Genomic DNA, 23,616 nt, shown 5'->3' with positions numbered 1-23,616 from the left:
AAATACAGCTCGTGCAAGAACTGAAGCCACAACGTTCGAAAAGTTGGCAGAAAATCCGCTTTTTTATCGACAACTTTTGTTCAGCGATGAGGCTCATTTCTGGTTGAATGGCTACGTAAATAAGCAAAACTGCCGCATTTGGAGTGAAGAGCAACCAGAAGCCATTCAAGAACTGCCCATGCATCCCGAAAAATGCACTGTTTGGTGTGGTTTGTACGCTGGTGGAATCATTGGACCGTATTTTTTCAAAGATGCTGTTGGACGCAACGTTACGGTGAATGGCGATCGCTATCGTTCAATGCTAACAAACTTTTTGTTGCCAAAAATGGAAGAACTGAACTTGGTTGACATGTAGTTTCAACAAGATAGCGCGACATGCCACACAGCTCGCGATTCTATGGCCATTTTGAGGGAAAACTTCGGAGAACAATTCATCTCAAGGAATGGACCGGTAAGTTGGCCACCAAGATCATGCGATTTGACGCCTTTAGACTATTTTTTGTGGGTCTACGTCAAGTCTAAAGTCTACACAAATAAGCCAGCAACTATTCCAGCTTTGAAAGACAACATTTCCGAAGAAATTTGGGCTATTCCGGCCGAAATGCTCGAAAAAGTTACCCATAATTGGACTTTCGAATGGACCACCTAAGACGCAGCCGTGGTCAACATTTAAATAAAATTATCTTCAAAAAGTAAATGTCATGGACCAATCTAACGTTTCAAATAAAGAATCGATGAGATTTTGCAAATTTTATGCGTTTTTTTTTTTAAAGTTCTCAAGCTCTTAAAAAATCACCGTTTATATGTGAGTAAATAATTTGTCTTTTCCCAAGTTTTGTATATAAATTTATTTCGAAAAAGATTTTTAAAATATGATACCAAATTTTAAATACTCGAAACAATTGCATTTATTAACCCCAATTTTATTGCAACACATTCACCATGAAATACAATTTAGGAAGTTTCAAGATGAAGTGCGTAGGTAGACTTTTTTAAACGGCAAGTTGAAAAGATATTTTAGGAAGTTTTTTTTGACATTTTTCGTTGGACTTATATTCACCAGTATTCCAAACTTAACTTGCTTAACGAAGGTCAATTTTACCACAGCATCGAATGTTTTATACTTCGCTGAATAACTTGATTGAATTATTTAAGATGATTTTTAGCCTGGTTACATGCAATAGACTGTGTAAAATACTTGATTTCTCTAAAATTTTAACTTAATAAACATTAATTAATATGTAGTGGCATGTTCGTTAGTGCGTTGGGCTGTTATGCCAGAGGTTCGATACCTGCCTGTGCCATGTTAAGTTTTTTTTTGTCGGGTACTGCCTCTTGCGAGGAATTGACATATTCTCCAAGAGTACATCTTGTCATGAAAAGTGCTTTCTCAAATTAGCAGTTGGGAATCGGCTTTAAACTGTAGGTCCCCTCCATCCCTGTTAATGGTACTCGCACACAGGAATGGTTGAGAGTTGTAAGTCACTAGACCCTAGTTCTCAACGGACTGTTGCGCCATCCAATTTATTTTTAATCGATTTTTGAACTTCAATCATCAAAGTAGTATAACGATAAGAATTTGTATGACTTTTCTTTTTTTATTTCAAAAACTTGCTCCGCTTATAATATTTCTAAAAAATGCATACATTTTTACAAAACAAGAGCAAATAAAAAGTTATACAAATTTGCAACCCTGTAGAGATTATTTTAAAGTAGATGCAAATATAAATTAGTACCAGTGGCGTGATGGTGAGTGCGTTGGACTGTCCTGCCAGGGGCCTTAGGTTCGATACGTTCCTCTGCCATCTAAAGTTTTATTCACGGGTACTGCGTCTTGCGAGGAATTGGCAAATCCTCCAAGAGTAATTCTTGTTATGAAACATTCTTTCTATTGACATTAGCCGTTTGGATTCAGCTTAAAACTTAGGTCCCCTCTCTCCCTGACAACATTAATCGGACACAGAAATGGTTGAGAGTTGTAAGTCATTAGGCCATAGTTCTCAACGGGCTGTTTCGCCACCTAATTTATTTTATTGTATAACATTTGTATTAAATAGATTTCTGTTTCGTTGCAAAAAGTTTTCATTTAGAAATTTACTTACATCATCAGTTTGACTATAAAAAAATAGCACCTTTTTTCGAAATGACGCATAAGACAAACAATAACCCTGAAGTCAAAAAAAAAAAACAATCATGCTTGGCCACCCTGTAGAAAAATTTAATTGGGTGAATGGCACGATGTTACACTTCAACGTATTGCTTTATAAACAATTCTTAAAAACATCCACCAAAGAAAAAAAAACACAATTTATTTATAACAAATATATTTTATTTTTAATTACATTATTTATCATACAGTCCGTGTTTTTTTATATTTCATTTACCACTTTTTGTTTTCTTTTTAATTGAATTCGTTTAAGGTACAGAAATAAAAATTACAATCATATAAACTTTACCTACACAAATATTTAAATAGTTTTTTTTTTTAATAAATATTTTCTTTTCGATGATGTCTTAAGTTGTATATAGTTTTTAATTTTAACATTTATTGAAATGAAATATTAATTGAAATGATTAGGTATTTCGCATGTAAACTTGTTAAGGAAAATCCAAACTTTTTCAGAGGATTTTTGTACAACTTGTTTTTTAAAAATTAAGTTCGAGCCCTTTAGTTGTTAATTTGAATATGATATTTATTTCCTTGATAGTTTTTTTTTAGACCTCAAACTACCTTTTATACTTTAAAAAAGTCTTAGAGTCTTCAACTTCTAGTCTAAAAATTATTTAATATCAAAATCAATTATTTTACCAAAACCTGTTTATTTTTTAAAAGTTGATTTATTTTTTCAAAATTTAAGCTTAAAAAATGTAATAAGAATTGTTTGATAGATTATCTTTATTTCAAAAATATTTAAAAACTCGTTTTTTTGCTGAAATTTCGTTAAAAAATGTGTCTGTATTGTCAACATTTAATCAGGCCGCATATTTTAAATAATGTTCGTTTTATTGACATTTCAAAAACATAAATAACATCACAAAAAAAACTATTAAACAAAGTGCACAAAATTTTAAGATTTAATTTAATATTCGTGATATAAGCTTTAAAAATTAAAAACAATAAAATAATTTACATATTTTTAAATTTCTTATTTTCTATAAATTAACAAATAAATATATAATTTTAATCACACTTTTTTTTTAAACTTATTAATAGTATTTTACAAATAAAATATTTACAAATTAATTCAAATTAAAAAGTAATGTTCTTTTTTAAATTGTTGCTATTTTAATTTTGTTGTATTATATCGTACCTTTAAGCTTTGCTTTGGGATCAAGTTGTGTGGTTGTGGGCTTAAAAATATTATTTTTTTAATGGGATAAGATATGCAATTGACACTGGTGGTGTTAAATAATTTCAATTCCTTTTAAACAAATTTATTGCATTAACATTATTGAAAGCAAAACTAACATTAAAGATTCTGTAAGGAAAAGAAAAGTAATAACATTCGAGCACAAGTGTTGAATTTTTTTAATTAAAGGAGCTAGAATGATTTGAAAAATTATTATCCAGTATCAAATGCAATATTAAGTGTTCGAATATAATTTTTAAAAGGAAAAATATTTGGCACTAGCTACGTAATGTATTTAACTATCTAGTAATTGAATCTCAAGTGCTTAAAAAGCTGCCAAAAAATATGTTTTATTTTTGAGATGTAACATCTTAAGTTGTTTTTTTGTTTTAAATATATTAAATATTTTTGTTTTTAAATATATATATATAGATATAATTTTAAATTCTTATAAATATTATTGACAAATAGTTTTAAATAAAATTTTGTTTTAAAATTCTTAAAAAGTCTACACAAATATTTTTGGTATCATCGTCATAACTTATTATGTCTTATTATCCATTTTGAAACATTGATATTTTGATATACATAATACATTCATATACATATATATTTTTATATAATTTTTGTTATTTAAATTTAATCAGGAATATTTTCATGTTTTTTGTAGGTATAATTTATAGGTAGAGTAATGTTTTGAACATTTATTTAAATTTATTTATTTTCTTTTTTTACATCTAATACAGATTTACGGATGAATTTTCTTTCAATTCAAAATGTTTTTTTTTTTTAATTTTCAATAATTGTTATTTTTTTTTAACTTAAGAAAAATGATTTAACTATATAGAAAGTATTTATATTTAATTGTCTTTGCTTAGTTTAAAAATTACCGCTATGATGTATCATCGAGGGAATTTTCAACTTCTTCTGGGGGATTTTTCTTTAAACAATCTCGAATTCCTTGTAGGATAATTGCAACACGACGATCTAGGGCCACTAAATGTGGTTCCCATAGGATAGGATTAATAGGATCTACTGACATACTTTCACGCATTATATCAGATAAGTGTTTGGGTCCATTGTGGAATCTTTATAAAATAAAAAGAAATAAAAAAACATATAAAAATGATGCCTCAATACAAATAATAGAAACTATTTCAAATGTAGAATTTTTAAATTTTAATATAACTTACTCCAATAGTTTTTGAAGGGTAGTTGTCCGTATTAAACAGCACTGAAGAACTGGAGCCAAAATTGTTAGTTCATCGTGGAAAGGTTTACCAAAACCACGACCATGATCAAGATGCAAGGGATACGTATCGTTACCGTAAACTCTGAAAAATACAAAAACATAGGTTTAAAAAATGATTTTTAAGATTGAAATTTATTTATCTATCTAAAATTAAAAATATTGTTTATTGACTAAACTCAAAAGGATACTTTTATGTAACATTGCTTTAGATTTAAAAATTAATAGATTAAGTTATTTAATTTAGTTTGCATTTAAAATAATGTTTGTAAGAGCAACTGTCCATTAAATTTGTTTGTTTTAAAACTCGTCAAAATGTCTCTTTTTAATTGAACTCAAGTATTTTAGTGACATCTGTCAGATCTTTTGTTTATTATTAAGTTGTTTATGCCAAATCATCATGGCAAGGTACACAATTGAACAGCACGTTCAAATGATAAAACTTTAGTATCAAAATGAGTGTTCGTTAACGCAATCGTTGCGCGTATTGCACCCATTTTACGATAGACGTGGTCTCCCTTCACAGTCTTTAACGTTTGAAGGCCAAATTTAAGACGACTGTACGTTAAAGGCACGCAAGATCGGCCAAGACGAGAACATCGCCGCGGTCCGTGAAAGTGTACAGCAGAACCCAAGACAGTCTATTTATTCCTTGCCCTGCACAAGAACTCGGCCCTTTGTAGACTTCAGCTTGGGAAATTTTGCTTCGGGACTTGAACCTACACATGCACACGCAAAGTTCATGACCATAGACAACGCCGTTTGTTAGCTGAATGGGCTTCGACTCATTTGCAAGAAGACCCCAACTTTGGCGGGAAAACCATCTTAATTGACTAGGCGCATTTTTGAATGAATGGCTGAGTTAGCAATCAATATTTAATGTGGATTTTGGGCCGCTGCTGGCGTGAAACTGTACTTTTTTGAAAACGACGTTAGTGAGGCGGTTAACGACAACAACGAGCGCTACATAACGATGATAACTAATTTCTTTTGGCCCAAAATTTAAATATATATAGACCTAGACAACATGTGGTTTTAGCAGGACGGAGCTACGTACCGCACAGCAAACCCCACGATTGACATTTTGGACATTTTGCATAAAAGATTTGAGGTTAAGGTTATCTCTCGCAGTGATGATGTGAATTGGCCACTAAGGTCATGCGATTTGACCCTGTAAGACTTTTCCCTGTGGGGTTTCTTGGAGTCGGTCGACTCCCTGAAGGTATAAACAAAACTCATACCATCGCTCCAATTCAGACGGATCTATGCGGAAGAGTCATTGGAAGTTGGATAACTCGGATCCTTTCCATCGTAGAAACGGCCTTATTGAACAACCTATATAATATCACTTCAAGATTTATTTCGCACAACGAGGAATTACGTTTTCGACATCAAGTATTCAAAAATATAAACCGAAACAAAATTATTTCCTACTGGAATGTCTTTAGAACTAGAAAGGGTATCCTATATATTATTGTTTATTTTCGGCAAAAATTGAAAGAGAGCAACTCAGTTCCTATTAAAAAAACTACAAATAAAATAATTTTACTTTCCGAGAATGCAGTTAAAAGCAGATTAAAAGTTTTCGATTATTTTAAATGACAATTTCTGGCTAGCGTTCTTGGTTAGTGAGATATTTTGTTTGAACCAACATTTTTACTTTTTATACCACTGAATCAATTTTTTTTGAGAAAGCTTCTCGCACTTACGAGTATATGCCATGCACAGTCATCTCTCTAAAAATCTTTTATTTATATGATAGGGACCTTAAATCGGACCGATTACAATAGCTTCCTATGAGATGCCCCACGAAAAAGATAAAGAGACAAGAACTTTTAGGGATCTCCACATTTGGAGATATTCATGATTACGGGTTCATTTTAAGGGTTGTTCAAAACACTACAAAAAAAGTTCTTCAGATACTGGGCTGGGATGCAACCCACTTTGATAACTTCCCATCCCGTCTGTCGATTTGTCTTGCTTAAAAGTTTGTCTATATGTACTCGTATTTTTACCAAATTTGCGTACTATTTTTTGTAGATATTATCCAATGGACTGTTGGATTTTTATATAAAAATTACTGAATATCGAAAACAATATTTTCTTTGAAATAAAATAAGTTTGAAGCCAATATTTTTAGTTTTTGAAAAGCTATTTGAGTCGAAAGTAAATTTTTGCCATGTTTTAGTATTGTTTTTTTTTAAGTTTTATTTTTTTGTAAAAAAAACTGTCAATTCGATTATATTCAAAATTTTAATGGAATATAGAAAACAATGTTTCTTATAAGATAAAATTAATTTGAAGCCAATATTTCAAATTTTTGAAAAGATATTTGAGTCGAAAATCAATTTTTACCAACTTTTGTTAATTTTTTTTAGGTTTTTTATTTTTTGTACAAAAACTGTCAATTCGATTTTTTCAAAATTTTACTGAATGTTAACAACAATATTTTTTGAAAGATAAAATTAAATTAGAGCCAATATCTACAATTTTTGAAAAGATATTTGAGTCGAAAATCAATTTTTTTTAGGTTTTTATTTTTTGTAAGAAAACTGTCAATTCGATTTTTTCAAAATTTGATTGAATGTTGACAATAATATATTTTGAAAGATAAAAGTAGTGTAAAGCCAATAAATATCTCAAAGTTTTGAAAAGATATTTGGTCGAAATCAATTTTTAGCAACTTTTATTAATTTTTGTTTTAGGTTTTTATTTTTTGTAAAAAAACTGTTAATTCGATTTTTCTCAACATTTTTCAGATATCAAAAACTTCTTCGTTGCGCAAAATTGTTTTAGAGATGAAATCAAAGTTTAGGCGTGACAATTTTTTTTTCAGTTTTTTTGATTTATAAAAAAAACGTTAAATCGATTTTTTTCAAAAAATATACTTCTTTGATATCACGTTACAAAATATTATATAAAGTCTCTAGCGTTTGTGGTTCGTAAGATATTTAGGGTAAACCCAAATGTTCACCTTTTTTTCAACATACGGAAGTACTTACATATGTACGTAAACACGCACGCACGCACAAAATCTTTTATATCGACTCTTGGGACTTTGAAACGTCGAGAAATGTAAAAATTTTCAATTTGAGCAATTGGACCCATTAGTATAACTTCCTATGGGAAGTTAATGAAGTCTAAGTCTTCCTTTCCCCATATTGACGGAAACATTAACTTTGGACCACTTAAACCTTTGAGATATAATTGACGCTATGTACATTGTACATCATTGTCATTTTAAAGATATGTTCTTATAATATTTTTGTGAAATAAATAATATTTTTGAAGTTATATACAAAATGTACATATGTACTATTGCACAAGATATAGGATTGACGAATTCGCAAATAAACTTAATCGACCTTTTTTTAATATAACCTTTTAGAGATTGTTTTATTTATTTATGGAAAGCCTCCGTTTCAAAAAACACGTCCACGCTACTAACCGTGCCTATAGCTTAAGTGGTGTTAATAATTTTACTAAAATTATCAAACATATAATCTACTAACGTTTTTGTCTCAAACATTATTTCAGAAAATGAAGTGCCACAGCTCCGAAATATTTACATACGTCCGTCGTAGAAAATTCTATTTTAATAAACGTGTTAAGACCATTGGACCTATAAAACTTATGACGCAGGCAAAATTTTTGTATGGGACTTTCTACATCAAATCTAAGAACACTAAATCGAAGTCATAGCCAAATTTCCAGAAAAACGTCTCTCTTAACGATTTTGTCCCTTTTATTATTTAACTGGACTAGAAGTGCAAATGCCTAGTTTTTCAGGACTACATTTTTACGAGAGTTCGGTGGAACAGTTCAAAATTTAGTAACCTGAAAGATGATAATAGAATAAATAGTTAAATACGCACAAATTCTAGTCACAGTTTTTAACAGATTGATTGAATTTTATTATTTTTAACATCCATCAAAATCAACACACACATTTTTGGTATCTCATAAGACTTGTAACTTATACAACATTATAACTATAAAATTTTATCCTTGTATCAATTGATATTATTTGGAAATGTGTACCTATGAAACATATTGACCAACAGTATTTAATAAACTTTTAATTAACTTAGAGACATTTTCGAACACTAAATGTTCCTAAATGGTTCTTCATTTCGAGGAAAGTATCACAATTTAGTTTTTTTTTTGTTGTTGGTTTAATTTTGTATCTACTGATGTGATGTTATTGGCATCACTTACTGGCTTTTTATATCTATACCTAAGTACATTTATTCCATAGCAATTGTGGTAAACTCAACATCTGGCTGATGGTTTTCTTATTGGTAATAAAATTCTTTCATGCAACAATGACAGAAGGATACGTGCTCCATTCAAAAACTTAGGTAGTTATTCCTATAAAGGTTACAAATATTCATTTTGTACATGGATATAGGGAAGGCGATATGTATTATAGGTAAGGTATAAGGAAAAGTACAGTAGGTAGCTATGACGTTCTTCCTTGTCGTCGTTTGACGCTATATTGCCATCCTAAAAGTCGTCATTTTTGTTATTGTACCTTCTCGTGCTCGTCAGTATCGTGAGGAGTTTAAGCTGTATACACTACACAATATGTACTTATATGTTTTGCAGTGTATAGTGTGTATGCACTAGTTCGTTTCGTATTTTATAAGGATGTATGTAATATGCACTAGAATACACCTTAGTCCTGCATATATGCAAAGAAGGCTTTAGCCAAAGTATACCTCTTCAAGTGCTTATTCTATGGTGATATCTTGATTTGCAGTAGAAATTAACATTTTTAAAATGTTTCCTTTTTTTTTACAGATTTACAGTTCATATTGTATGATTTATGTAATGAATACATAAATTCATGTAATGATTAGATATATTGATTTAATATTGTTTCCATATGTAGGTAAATTATTTTAATGATATATAGATAACAACGACTAAAAAACTTTGCTTACTTGCCCTACAAAATTTGAGATAAGTTTGTGTTAAAAGTTTTAATAACAATTATGTAATGAGTACATAAGATGTATACTCTATAAATAAATATCAAACATACACTCATGACAGTTAGTGTCCTTATTTTGTATTAAACAATTATATATGTACATGTAATGACTGCATAGGATTAATATATTAAAACTTTACTGATTACAGAATCTCGAGCTAAACACAGAAAAATTAAGACATTTTTGTTTAGTTAAACGTAGTTTTTTTTAAATCGTGAGTCCACAAATCCTTTGTTGGCTATTTGCATGCCATCCAGGAAAAATTTCAATATGCAATGAATAAAAATATAATGTGTGTAAAAATCTATGCGATGAGTGAATACATTTTTAAATTGAAACTAAATATAAAACCTCAGTTCAAAAAAAAAAAAAAATTTCAAAACTGCAAATTCCTCCATTTCTCTCACCGAAAAATCTATTCCGATCGACTTCAAATCAGCCTTTGCCTACAACACCTAAGTACAAGACTTAAACTCGTTGCTCGTTGTTATAAGGAGTGCAACAACGAATAGGTAATATAAACACTCTAAACGGCATTCGTAGTGTACAGAAAGAAAAACACACAAAACTATGCAATGAAAGTGAAGAGATATTATTATTCTCTGAATTTTCTTGAAGAGGTGAAGTTGAAGTGAAGTGTATGCAGTTTTACCATCGAAAATGGAATACCTTATACAATACGATACCATAAGCTTCATATGGCATAGTATATATAAAACAGTCTGCCGGATCTCATCTTCGAGTGGCTATTTAGTGCAATATACTTTGTCGACTTTGTACCACCTATAAAGTGCGCCCTCAGTGGTTAACGATGAAAACCATTTTATGCAAGCTATGTTCAGGCATTAGGGTGGAGCGTTAATTTTGGGAGAAAAGAAAATGTCTACATATAGGTAGGTACGCCAGGTGTTTAAAGTATGTCTTTTTTAAAAGTGCTATAGCGACAACCAAAAACGGGGTTTTTAAGGCTAAGGTAAGACCCAACATATCATCGTGGTTTTGAAAAATAAGTTTTGAGTTAATTTCCAGTAAATAGCCTGATTTTATATATTTCAAAAACTCGAGGCTGCAGCCTTTGCTTACAGGACATACAAATTAGGTGGCGCAACAGTTCGTAGAGAACTAGAGCTTAGTGACTTACAAATCTCAACCATTCCTGTGTGTGATTATTGTTATCAGGAATGGAGGAGACCTACAGTTTTAAGCCGAATACGAACGACTAATTTGAGAAAGCACTTTTCATGACAAGAATTACTCTTGGAGGATTTGTCAATTCCTCGTAAGACGAAGTACCTGTGAAAAAAACTTTAGATGGCTCAGGCAGGGGTTGAACCCAAGACCACGAGTACTTACGTTTATAGGACATATTCGTTACAAAAACAAAAATTACTTTTAAACCGATTTGCCTTTCTCTGTTTAAAAGTATTATAACTTGAATTGTTCAGCATGTATTTAGAAATTATGTCAGACAGGGTAAATCTATGAATTTGTGAATATTCTTAGAAAATTTTATGAAATACTGCAAGTATTACAACTGAATTTGGAAAACTGTGTTTTTAAACTCTCAAAAAGCTTACATATTTTTGTGTTTTTTTTGGAATTTAAAAAATTAAACCTTCAGTGAAATTTGAATTATTGATGAAAAATTGATGGCCTGTATTATGTTCACCTTTCTAGGGCATCGGTCGATTGTGATTTATTTGCATAGAACTGTGACTTCAAGAAACCCCACAAACAAAAGACTAGTGGATTCAAATTGCATGACCTTGGTTTCCAATTCATATCACCGAGATCGTGAGAGATAACCTTACCCTCAAAGCATTCATGCAAAATGGCAATCATGGGGTTTGCTGTGTGGCAAGTAGCTCCGTCCTGCTGGAACTTCATGTCATCTGGGTTCATATGGTTCAATTTGGGCGCTACGCTTGCTTTTGACGGTGACCGCCTCTCAGTTACGCCGCCCGCCACCACCAAAATTCACACCAAACCGTAAAATGCCCCTCTTTACTAGAAATGATTTTTCGAGAAAAATTTGGGTCCTCTTTCAATTTCAAGCCCAGTCAGGAAAAAACGGCGTTGTCTATGGTCATGAACTTTTAGCTCCTGGGACAGTTGGATCTTGTACGGGTGTAGGCCCAGTCCCGATATAAAAATTAGCCAAGTTGAAGTCTGCAAAGGGCCGCGTTCTTATGCACACCGGGAAATACACTGCATCGTGTTCTGCTGCAAACTTTCACGGACCGTGGCGATATTTTTGGCCAATCTTACATTCTTTGAAGACACGTTAAAGACTGTGAAGTGCCACCACGTCTACCGTAAAATTGGCGCAACGTTTACGTTTGGGTTAACGAACATTCATTTTGATTATAAAGTTTTGGCATAAGCAACAAAACATTTGACAGCTGTCTCCAAAACAAAATAGCCACCACGGGGCGCCAAGATCTACCCTCCATCTACCAATTGAAAAACCCTTTGTATTTAGAGAACTTTTTAAAATACATGTCAGAGTCTTAAAATTTTAATGAGAGTTGGTTACCATTTTTAATGGGCCATTTTGTCATAGATTTCTGTTGAAAAGATCCATAGGACAGGAAACAAATATTTTTGTTTGTCGCTTGGGGAGCTTTGGAGATATTTTGAGATAATAAGTTAACGGGGATTTATGTATATTTATTTTATTTATATTATAAAATCACGGAAGGGAAATTCGTTAGAAGGCAGAACCTTCTGAAATCAATGCAATCTGACATTTAATTCAATGTACAACAATTTTCTGGAATCACACAATTTGTTTGAGTCTAGAAATCTGTCAGAAAAGAAGGGGTTTATCGAATCTGCTAAAGTTTTTCTGTTCAGAAAAATGTAGTAAAGTTGTTCAAGTTGTAAGTTTGAATATAATTATTTAAGTATTGAAATGTGCTCTCTTCTATCGAATATTTTTGCTTTGGATTTTTAAAAGAATTTCTACAGTCTGTGAACTTTTTCGGGCTCTACGAAATTTACTCTGAACTATGAAATTTTGGATATTCTCTCAAAAACTGAGATCAGCATCTCGTAAAATGTATTTGCTATTGTTGCAGCTGATTGATCAAAAACTTTTGCTTCAATTTAGAAGATACAACTGATTTATCTTAAGGTCTGGAAGCTGCAGAATTTGGTTGAGATCTTAATCTTTTTTTATTTCAAGTTATGGTTTCGAGTACCTAAATTAGATCCGGAATGACTAGTATCGTACATAAAAGTAAGAAATAAATGTTTGGTAGTTAGACAATTTTGTAATAAAGGACATTTCTTCTAACTTTGCTTATGTTAGATTTGTGGCAGAAGGCTAAAAAAATAAGAAGTATTTTTATAGTCTTTGATAATGAATTTTTTTTAATGTTAAACAAAAATAGACGCTACACCCTCATAAACAAGAACACATACGGTACTGCACGTATGTATATGCATTTATTGATTATTGTAAATGTATTGGTGATGCATACACGACCGGGTTTCTACTTTAGGTTTTGTCACTTTGCTTTTGAATTCGCATAATGGTTCAATAAATATCCAAAGTTGCACTATAGCCCATAAACGTGTATGTGTGTATTTGAATAGGTGAATATGTCTGCAAGTATATACGTGCGTGGTGTATCGTGGCAATGCACTTTTGTCTCTCTAATATTCCTTGAATTTGGTATTCCAATAGAAATTTATCTGTCACCTGCGGTAGCTAATAGAAAATTTTCAATTTTCTCCGGTCAAATGTTCATTTTATCGATTTAGAGCCAAACTTCGGATTAAAATAGAAAATAAATAATGTTTTATTGCTTTACTGATGCCATATACATATAGTGTCGCAAGAGAAGCTTGCCACATTGTTTATATATACTTAGCCAACCTTAATTGTCGATTTGCGCTATCACTCGCTAGAACTTCAAAGTTATATCATCACTTATTAAATTCATCAGAACCAAAAACTTAAAGTTTTAAACAAATTTCTTTAAGGCAACATCAATCACAAAAGTAATCAGAAATTTGTAAGTTTGGAAAACAATAATTCAGCATTTTCAAGTTGTTCTGTCAAATTTGATTAAAATCTCAAGTTCTTTTACATATAAACCTAGTACCTAGCAGACAAAGTGCCTTATGCCTACAGTCTATAGTCACCTACACTTATAGCTATAACCTATGATAATGCAATTAAAAACTTAAGTTATATTGTCATCATAATAAAATGTAATTTCTTCTTCCGCATATTTTATCAAAATGAGAAGTTTAAGTAAAAGTTTTTCTTTGAAAGCATATATACTGAACACACACACACATATAACATAACCTACCTATATTTAAACTTCCTATAAAAGGAAGGTATAATAATTTTGATTTACCATACTGGAAATGTTAAATTTTTGCAAAAGTTTACCTGCTTGCAGGTGAAAACAATCTTTCAATTCAATCTTATTTCTAGGTAAGGTACGTACATACATATTATGACTGCAAATTTCCTTCCAACCACTCACAAAAAGTTCTAGGATTCGAAAATCCTTAAATTCTTTTCAGGTGTTCATAATATTTACTAGAGAGGGAAAAAAACATTAAAAAACTAAATACCTCTAGAGCACAAAAAAAGGAACATTTTTAACTGAGAATTTAATCGTTTCAAATGTCTTATTTTTATTTTTTGTCTAATGGAGAGGTATTGGTTTTGGGTAAGCACAATATTTCAACGAGATTCAAATGAAAATCATCATTAATAAAGTTCAATAGAAATAGCTTCACGGTCTATCGCCTTTTCGTATGTTTCCTTGAAAGTTTTGTTTTAACTTTAGGAAAAATTCACATATTTTGAGCTTCGTTTGAGATATTTTTTTATTTCCAAATTCTGTGCATTCGCATCTGTACTGGAAACCTTTATATCGAATTTGTTGAAAGATGATATTAATACATTTTTGTTATCCGTAAGCTTATATGATTTAAGTAGACGGTGCTAAAATAAAAAGAAATAATAGAACACCTTTAACCAATTTCTCTGAATGTCCAAACCTAGAATAGTGACGATACTAGGAAAATACTTTTTCGACGACTTGTGCGATCGTCTCACATGTGCCACCTAAGGACATCCTAAAATGTACATAAAAATCAAGTGGGTTCAGAGATGCGCCAGGCCTTAAACTCTTCTATTTTCCTATATTACAAGCACAATGGATCAATAGTGGTTTGAATGAGATGTTTTCGGCCTACCGTTGCAACACCCCATCAAATCTAACCTAGTCTTAGTTTTTAAAATGTGTTTTTTAAACTGCTTGGAAAGTTCCGATGGTTTGTCAGTTTAACAGTTGTTTTAAAAAAAAGAATGTCAAGAAACTAATTACCAGATTTTAATTTAAAAAAGAGACTGGGATGCGATTCGTACCAAAAATTCCCATTCTTGCTCTATGTGTAAGTACTTGAGAAGAAAACGGTTTGTTTTCTTTCGAAAACTTATTTTTACTAATTTTGATAAAATTTTTTGAAGGTTATAATAATAATTCCGATTTGATGTTTAGAAGAAAATTCCTTTTCCTTAACAACAATAATATGAAATAGATTTAAAAAAAAAATATGTTTAATTTTGTATTCTCGATTCGAAAATCAGTTAAATTTTTTAAAGTTTTTTTTCAAGAAAATTGTCACTTCGATTTTTCTAAAAATTTAACCAGATGTCAAAAGCTTTATTTTTCAATACACTGAATTATTTTGGGTAGTATCATGTTTTGTTTGCAAAATATTCTAGGTAAAATATTTGTATTTCGTTTTTAAAAAAGACCGTTATTAACTTCCCAATGGAAGTTATTGTAATCGGTCCGATTTGTCGAATTGAAAATTTTGACATTTCTAGACGTTTCAAGGTCTCTAGAGTCGAAATTAAAGGATTTTAGAGCGATATGTGTGCCTGCTTGTGTACGTACGTTTGTACGTCTGTACGTCCGTAAGTTCGCGACGTTTTTTTCGTCGTCTATAGCTCAGGAACCAGAAGAGATATAGACTTCTAATAAATTTTGTTATACAGCTAATAACGTGAAAAGATATGCCGAAAAGACTCTCTGGGTGTTTTTTTTAACGGTTCTTGTTATAAATAAAAAAACTGAACAAAAAAATATTTGCCTCCTGGAATATAGTAGGAACAAAAAATGATTTTATATTCAAAAATATTTTGTGGAACAAAAAATAACGTTCTTAACATCTGGAAAAATTTTTAAAAGAATAAAAGTTAGTAAAAATTGGTTCTCGACTCAAATATCTTTTTAAAAATTTGAGATTATGGCTTCCAATTTATTTAATCTTATAAAATATATTGTTGTCAACATTCTGAGAAATTTTGAAAAAATCGAATTGACAGTTTCTTACAAGACATAAACGTTTTAAACCTGAACAAAAAAATTAATAAAAGTTGGTAAAAATTGAACTTCGACTCAAATATCTTTTTAAAACTTTGTGATAACTAACTACTTTTATCTTTTATAAAATATTGTTGTCAACACTCAATTAAATTTGGAGGAAAATCTAATTGAAAGTTTTTTTTACAAAAAATAAAAAGCTAACAAAAAAAAATATTACTAAACCTTGGTAAAAATTTACTTTCGACTCAAATATCTTTTCAAAAATTGACTGACGAAAAAAGGTTTACTGAACCTACAGACATAACTTCCTTTGGGAAGTGAAAAATGTATTTCAACCATTATTCTATTATGATAATATTATTTCAAATTTGTAAGTTAAAAAAACACCCGATACGTGATATTGATTTCAATATTACTGAGACAAATTAGTTTTTAAAACTTCTATTGGCAAGTTATTTCATCGCTGCGATTTGTCAAACTAGAAATACATTTTTTTGATTAGCTAATACTTAAAATAATGTTCTTTATGAAATTTGTCCATTTTTTTCAAATCATGATAATCTTAAATTATGCTTTCGATGTTCTTAAAAGTTTTGTGTTTTATGTTTAAACTGTACCACCTTGTTGTGGAACTTTATGCATTATACTCGTAATTTAAAAATGTTTAACAAAATTCCATCTAAAATCCGGATCTTAAAAGCACTTAATTTTCTAACTGCATTGATATACTTCCTATGAATAGAACTTTCAAATAGAATCTTTTTTAACTTAACTTATCTTTTTTGATTAAAAATAACTAAAATTACATTCAAGAAAAGTTTTTTTTTTAAACCAAGAAGATTTGAAAAAATTGTGCATTTGCTTATTAAGTGAATCCTGTGAAGCACATATGACAAACCAAGTCAGTTTTTGTTTTGTTAATTGTTTGGCAAACTGATTACATACAAAAACACATTTCTCGATATGTGAGATATTTTGAAACTGAGTTAATGATTTTACAAACTTTTTTTGTGAACTAAAAATTAAATTGTTTTTAAAAATTAATGGCAATTGTTTTAAAAATAAGTTGAAGAACGAGAGCAAGTTTGTAATTGCTTGGCTTACTGATTACATACAAAAAATACCATTTCGTTAGTGATTTTTCAAAACATTTATTCAAAACAATTTGTTTTTAAAAATAAAGTTTTGTTTATAAAAAAAAGAGACAGCAAGTTCATGTGATCCCGCTGTGGATCTTATTGCACCAATGTAAAAAGTTCTTCATAATATTGCAATGCAAAAATTCAAGAATCAAAGAAGAGAAAACAAAGTTGTCTTTTTATTTTCAACGTTTGTTTTTCTAACATAAAAAAAACCTTGAGAAACAGAGGTATAAGTTGAATCAATTAAAATCAAGTGATTTGCAGAATTGCAGTATCTGTGACAGGTTTCAGTTATAATTTTAAAAATAACAAAAAAAAAAATAAGTGTTTGTTTTTCAACAATATAATTTTTTGTTTTCTTTCAGTTTAAGTTTAGTTATAGAGTCAACTGTTTTTTATAATATTCTAGCAGGTGTTGAGGATTATAATAATTTTATAATCTCAAAGGATTTAAAGGAAAAAACTACCTTTTATAGAGCTAAAGTTTCAAACTAATGTTCTATAACTAAGTAAATACATCATTGTTGTATTTTTTAATAAGGTTTTTTTTTAAAATTCTACATAAAATATGTCAATGTGACAAATTAATTAAAAGTTTTAACTTTATATTTGCTCATATCACATAACATATATAGGTTGGTTGAAACAAAAGCATAACATAAGCTGAGGAAAAAGTTCAAAACTTCAAGTTGATGTGCTTTAAGGGTTTTGATTAAATAACAACCCACTCACTTACAAGGGTTTTGTTTAATAGGTGAAATACCTATTTATGACTGATTTTTGAACTTTACCAACCTGTGTTGAGAAACAAATGATGACATTATGTTAAGGAATAAAATTAAAGCAATTCTAAAAGTGACCACTTGTAAGTATTCAAAGCTTAATAAACAACTAGAACCATCAGTGACATTCTTTTTAAGTCATTTCACTTTATACCTAACAAGTTTTTCTTTGAAATACATTTCAGCGCCAATGTTAAGTAAAAAATATTTAGTAAAATATAACTTTTTGGATACAAAACTGTAATGTAATTTAAAAACCTTTAGATCTATTAACGATCCGATGTTCATATTTGTTTGTTAGATCTACTTCAAATCAAGGAACTTCTTGCTGTTCACAATTAGTTCATACAAATATAAAGAAGATTTTCGGCAAAGCTTTATTTACTAATACAAATCCAAAAACGAAGTTTTATGTATTTTAGTTTTTTTAAGGTCAAGTCCATAAATAACATAATCTGCTCGGATACTTACTTAAAGGTTTCATAATGATGACGGTCCATGTTGCCTGTGAGAAAATCAAATACTGACATATCCATTAGATCCAAAAGCCGCCTGCCTTCATCATATGGTGGGATGTCCCGAACCTTAAATAAAAAAAACACGAGTTATCAGATATCATGATGTATCAATTAAAAATATATGTTTTGTATGAATAATAAGCTGCATTAAAAAAATTAAAACTCATCATGTACTAGTGGTTTTAAACATAAACCAATAGAAGCACTTAAAATAAACATTTATCGAAATAATTTAAATAATATATAAAAAATTTAAAGTGCCATCAAACTCAATTAACGAACCCTCCTACCATCATATCAAGTTAAAAAATATGTTTTTTTAATTTAATTTAATTCCTGCTAAAATTAAAATTAAAACTTTGGTTTGTGAAGCTTTTTTGTCATAGTTTTTCAATTAAATGAAGGTAAGCCTTAGAAAACAAATTAAATATTTGCTTGATAATAATGAAATCCATTTATCTCATACAGGGCATAGTCTCGGTTTTCTTATATTTTGGACCCCGAAATTCAGGTGCTATGAGGTTCAAAGATATTCAAAAGAGGATCACTTTCTGATAATAGTGGCAGTTAGCGGACAAAATACGATGTTTAGGATTAAATGAGGACGACGGCAAAAAGCTTCAAATTAACCTTTTTTATCTTGACCAAACCTTTTTTCTTTGTTCATGTACTCCCTCTTTTTCTTTCTCTTACGCTTATAATATTTTTTTATACTCTCTCTTAATCTGTTTCTTATTTTCTTTTCTCTCTCTTTCTCTTTCCTTTTTGAGTTTGCTCTTCCTCTTTCACTCTCATTCATTTGATTTATTTGGAAGCTTTTTGTAAAAAATAATATAATTTATATTTTAATTTTATTTTTTTTAAACAAAGAAGTTTTTATGAATATTAGTGATTAGTTTAAAAGTAAAATTCTTTCTCGAAATCGGTCTTCCTCGTCGTCGTTGTTGTCCTCGTCGTCTTTACCGTCGACTGGTTGGTTTCGTCGACTTTACCAGCTCCATCGTTACCATTTTCAAAAAAACGGAAAGATTCATATAGGAAGAAAAATAGTTGAGGATGAAATGACGTTCATATGTCTGTATGTTGGATGAAATGAGGAGAAAAGATCCTCTAAGGATCAGAATAGGGCCAAAATTTTAACTTGGGATATTAACAAAATTACATTTTAAGCAAAAAATAAGGTGACAAATTCATTACATTTGAGATATTTAAGACATAAAGGAACTAAAACCAATACAAAATAAGAGTTTAAATTGATACTTTATAAACTTAGATATGAGCATAACCTTCTCCTTCGAAAGCTTCGGTTAAGTCTGGATGAAATACTCCAATTTTATTATTAGCTTTCAGATTTTCGTTAAAAAGAATGGTAAATACTTTCAAGCAGACCAGTCAATTCAGCTTTTTGTTTTCATTGATTTCGAAAGGCTTAATATAACATTTGTTTAAATCATTCAATTTTATGGAATTAAACCCACGGCTTCTAAAGTTCAGCGTTCTGAATTTCTCTGTATCGTTGAGCGAAGTTTTAAAATAAACAGTTCCAAACTATTTTGTTAAAATCATCCACTTAATGTTTTGCCAACAGAACTTCTTACCATAATGGTCAACTTAACGCCACATACATTCACATGCATTTTTCTTTAGAAAATGCTGAGAAATTGAAAATTTGGTCTTGAATCATTTGTCGAACGTACATTTTGTGTTTCACACCTACAGTTCTGACGAATATTTTAACTGGTGATCGTTTTTTCTTTGTTTTAATTAAAGCATGGTCAAGTTTTCATTCTATATCTTTTTTGAAATCCGACAGGGCTGTATTCTGTCGCCAATATTGTTTTTTTTAGTGATAAGCGATGTACTGCGCAAGTGTGGAGATTGAAACAGAAGTTGTGAGGATGAACATTAATTCCGGCAAAACAAAAATGATCAGCCTCGGAACCCGATTATCCTCCCAAATAAATATTTCCTCGCAACAGATAGAAAAAGTGCAGAGCTGTGGAGAGCGATCGTCTCCATCGAAAGCGGGACCGAACAAGACGTTATCTACCGCATCGGAAAAGCAAAAGTGGCGTTCAGTATAACGTCGAAAATTTGGAGGAATAACTCTATCAGTGATTCAAATGTCGAATCTGTGCTTTTTTATGGTAGCAGAATTTGGAAGGAAGCAATAAATATGTTTGAAAACACATAAAGATATTTAATTTCCTCAACCTTTCTACCTCATGCCACATGTAGCATACCGGCTACCCGGTTGTATAGCCATGAACTGAATAGTTAAATTATGGGTTCATTATGAACTTTTATAGTATGAAACTGAGGACCTTAACAAAGGTATTGGGAGACATTTTTGCAGGTTGAATGTTAGAAATTTAAAAGATTTGCTGTTCTCAGCGTTTGCTTTGGTTCTTTCTTTCGACTTATAAGCAGTCTTCTCTTCTAGGTGGTAATTTTTGTTTGTTTTTGATCAGAAGCGACATAAATTTTGATTTTCAAAAGAATTAATATAGCATAAGAGTTTTTGTTAAACCATAAAATGTAAGTTTGGAAGACATAAGAAAATTTATAACATTAACTTTTAATACATTGTATAGCCCTTCAAATATCAGTGGTTACAAATTGAACGAACAAATCTTTTTAAATGCGGGTAAGATTTCAAATTATAATATTTAGTCTTGCACCACTCACCAAATTTATTTAGGTTTTCTTGAAGGATAAAACAATCAAAAATTATTTTAATGCAATAGAACATTCTTAAGTCATCGGCACACAGTATTATTAGAAGTAAAAATAAAAGCGGTCCGTGATGGCTTCTTTGAGGAACTCCGAAAGAATACTGAATTTGGTGTGACACAAAATTATTTATTGTAACGTATTAAATACGATCACATAAATAAGATTTAAGTCAATTCAAAAGATTAGAATGACAAACTATATGTTTTCACTTTGGTGTCATAATAATTATAATAATTTTGTTTGTAAATTGATCAAAAGATTTGGCGAAGTTGTCGAATATAACATCACAATTGAACCACGTTCAAAACGGATAACGATATATTTACCAAATATCATAGGATATATTTAATTTATTTACCAGTGACAAATTCATGTTTATTTGGTGTTTCTCAAGACTCACACTATATAAGGTATCAAAAATATCTTAAACACTTGATTGAATGAATAGTTTAAATATTTAAGTCACCATTTAACCATTTTTGCAGCCAGAAATAAAGAAACCACACTATCGCATGAAATAAGTCAACAAAATAAATGCAGGTCGTGTGAGTGTCGGTGGAACTTTTATATATATTAAAAAATTGATTTAAAATTCCTTTACATTTAATTTTTGGTAATTTTTCTGATATCGTTTTCCATTTAAAATGGCTTGCCTACTCTCAATGAAATAATCTCACATTGAATTTCTTAAAAAACAATATTTTTTTTTTATAAAAATTAAACCTTTTTTTGACAAAAACACTATCAAACTATGTAGAAAACGGCAACATTTGAAGTACTTAAAATTTACAGTGATATATTTATAGACAAAAAAATGATTTTAGTACAATAAAAGGAAGAAACTTTCTATTTATATTTTTCTAGAATTTTCAAAGAAGATCCAATATTTTTACTTTAGCCTTCTTCCTTCAAGCTATATAGTATTTTGCACTTTTTACGGAATGTTCCTTACACGTACCTGAGAAGGTATCATTCATTTATTAGTTATAAATTATAAAAATACTTAATTTTCTTTGAAACTCCAAGAATTTTTCTTAAATTTCTTATAAATTCAAGTTGATTTTATTTTTAAGGTAAGTTGCATTTTCATAAGAAACAAAAAGCTAATATTCTTATAATAATTTAGAAAAATCATTTTTCTATTTCACAATTGCTGCTGATGTTATTATTGTCATTTCAAAAGAATTTATATTAGAATTTTCTTGTTAAATTTTATTTATTTAACAATCAGACTTTTCTTCGAGCTTGTTTCTTAATAACTTAATTTTATTAACTTCCCATAGGAAGTTATTGTAATGGGTCCGATTTGTCAAATTGAAAATTTTGACATTTCTCGACGTTTCAAGGTCCCTAGAGTCGAAATAAAAGATTTTTAGAAAGATGTCTGTGCGTGCGTGTGTACGTACGTTTGTACGTCCGTACGTCCGTACGTCCGTACGTCCGTACGTTCGCGACGTTTTTTTCGTCGTCCATAGCTCAAGAACCAGAAGAGATATCGACTTCAAATAAATTTTGTTATACAGATAAAAAGGCAGAAAGATGCAGAAAGGGCTCTCAAGAATATTGCGTGGGTGGTTTTTTTACTATAGCTGTTTGAAAAAAAGGTGAAAATTTTGGTTAACCCTAAATATCTTACGAACTAAAAACGCTAGAGACTTGAATTAAATTTTATATAATATATTGTAACATGATATCAAACAGGTATATTTTTTGAAAAAAATCAATATAACGGTTTTTTTTTAAATCAATAAAACTGAAAAAAAAAATTTGTCACCTCCAAAATTTTACGACTGAAATATAATTTAATCTCTAAAACAATTTTGTGCAACGAAGAATAATGTTTTTGACATCTGACAAAATTTTGAGAAAAATCTAATTGACAGTTTTTTTATAAAAAATAAAAATCTAAAAAAAAACATTACTCAAAGTTGGTAAAAATTGAATATCGATTCAAATATCTTTTCAAAAACTTGAAATTTAGGCTTCTTACTTATTTTATCTTATAAGAAACATTGTTTTCAACATTTTGATGAATGTTGAGAAAAATCGAATTGACAGTTTTTTTACAAAAAATAAAAACCTAAAAAAAAAATTATAAAAGTTGGTAAAAATTGATTTTCGACTCAAATATCTTTTCAAAACTTTGAGATATTGGGTTTAATTTACTTTTATCTTTCAAAACATCTTGTTGTCAACATTCAGTTAAAGTTTGAAAAAAATCGAATTGACAGTTTTTTTACAAAAAATAAAAACCTAAAAAAAAATGTATAAAAGTGGGTAAAAATTGATTTTCGACTCAAATATCTTTTCAAAAATTTGAGATATTGGCTTTAATTTACTTTAATCTTTCAAAACATCTTGTTTTCAACATTCAGTTAAAGTTTGGAAAAAATCGAATTGACAGTTTTCTTACAAAAAATAAAAACCTAAAAAAAAAATGTATAAAAGTGGGTAAAAATTGATTTTCGACTCAAATA

The 23,616-nt window shown here is 29.8% G+C and overlaps 1 protein-coding gene across 2 annotated transcripts in view; it reads right to left on the bottom strand.

The window, feature by feature from the left end:
* Positions 1 to 2,307: 2,307 nt before the first annotated feature.
* Positions 2,308 to 23,616, bottom strand: part of LOC129941525 (extracellular serine/threonine protein CG31145) — a 137,277-nt gene continuing 115,968 nt past the window's right edge. Inside the window, exons 9-12 of one of the 2 annotated variants that reach the window (XR_008780877.1) lie at positions 18,357 to 18,469; positions 4,544 to 4,684; positions 4,152 to 4,438; positions 2,308 to 4,121 (exon numbers count right to left, since the gene is read on the bottom strand). Coding sequence is in view for 1 of the 2 variants with exons in the window: in XM_056050196.1 (XP_055906171.1) it covers positions 4,243 to 4,438; positions 4,544 to 4,684; positions 18,357 to 18,469 (450 nt within the window). In the remaining variant the exon portion in view is untranslated. Of the gene's footprint in view, positions 4,439 to 4,543; positions 4,685 to 18,356; positions 18,470 to 23,616 lie in introns of both variants that reach the window. The other variant, XM_056050196.1, reaches the window with a different exon arrangement.

This window comes from Eupeodes corollae, chromosome 1 (genome assembly GCF_945859685.1).
Source record: "Eupeodes corollae chromosome 1, idEupCoro1.1, whole genome shotgun sequence".
In the NCBI taxonomy this organism is placed as follows: Eukaryota; Metazoa; Arthropoda; class Insecta; order Diptera; family Syrphidae; genus Eupeodes; species Eupeodes corollae.
This window is presented reverse-complemented; position numbering and strand designations above follow the sequence as displayed.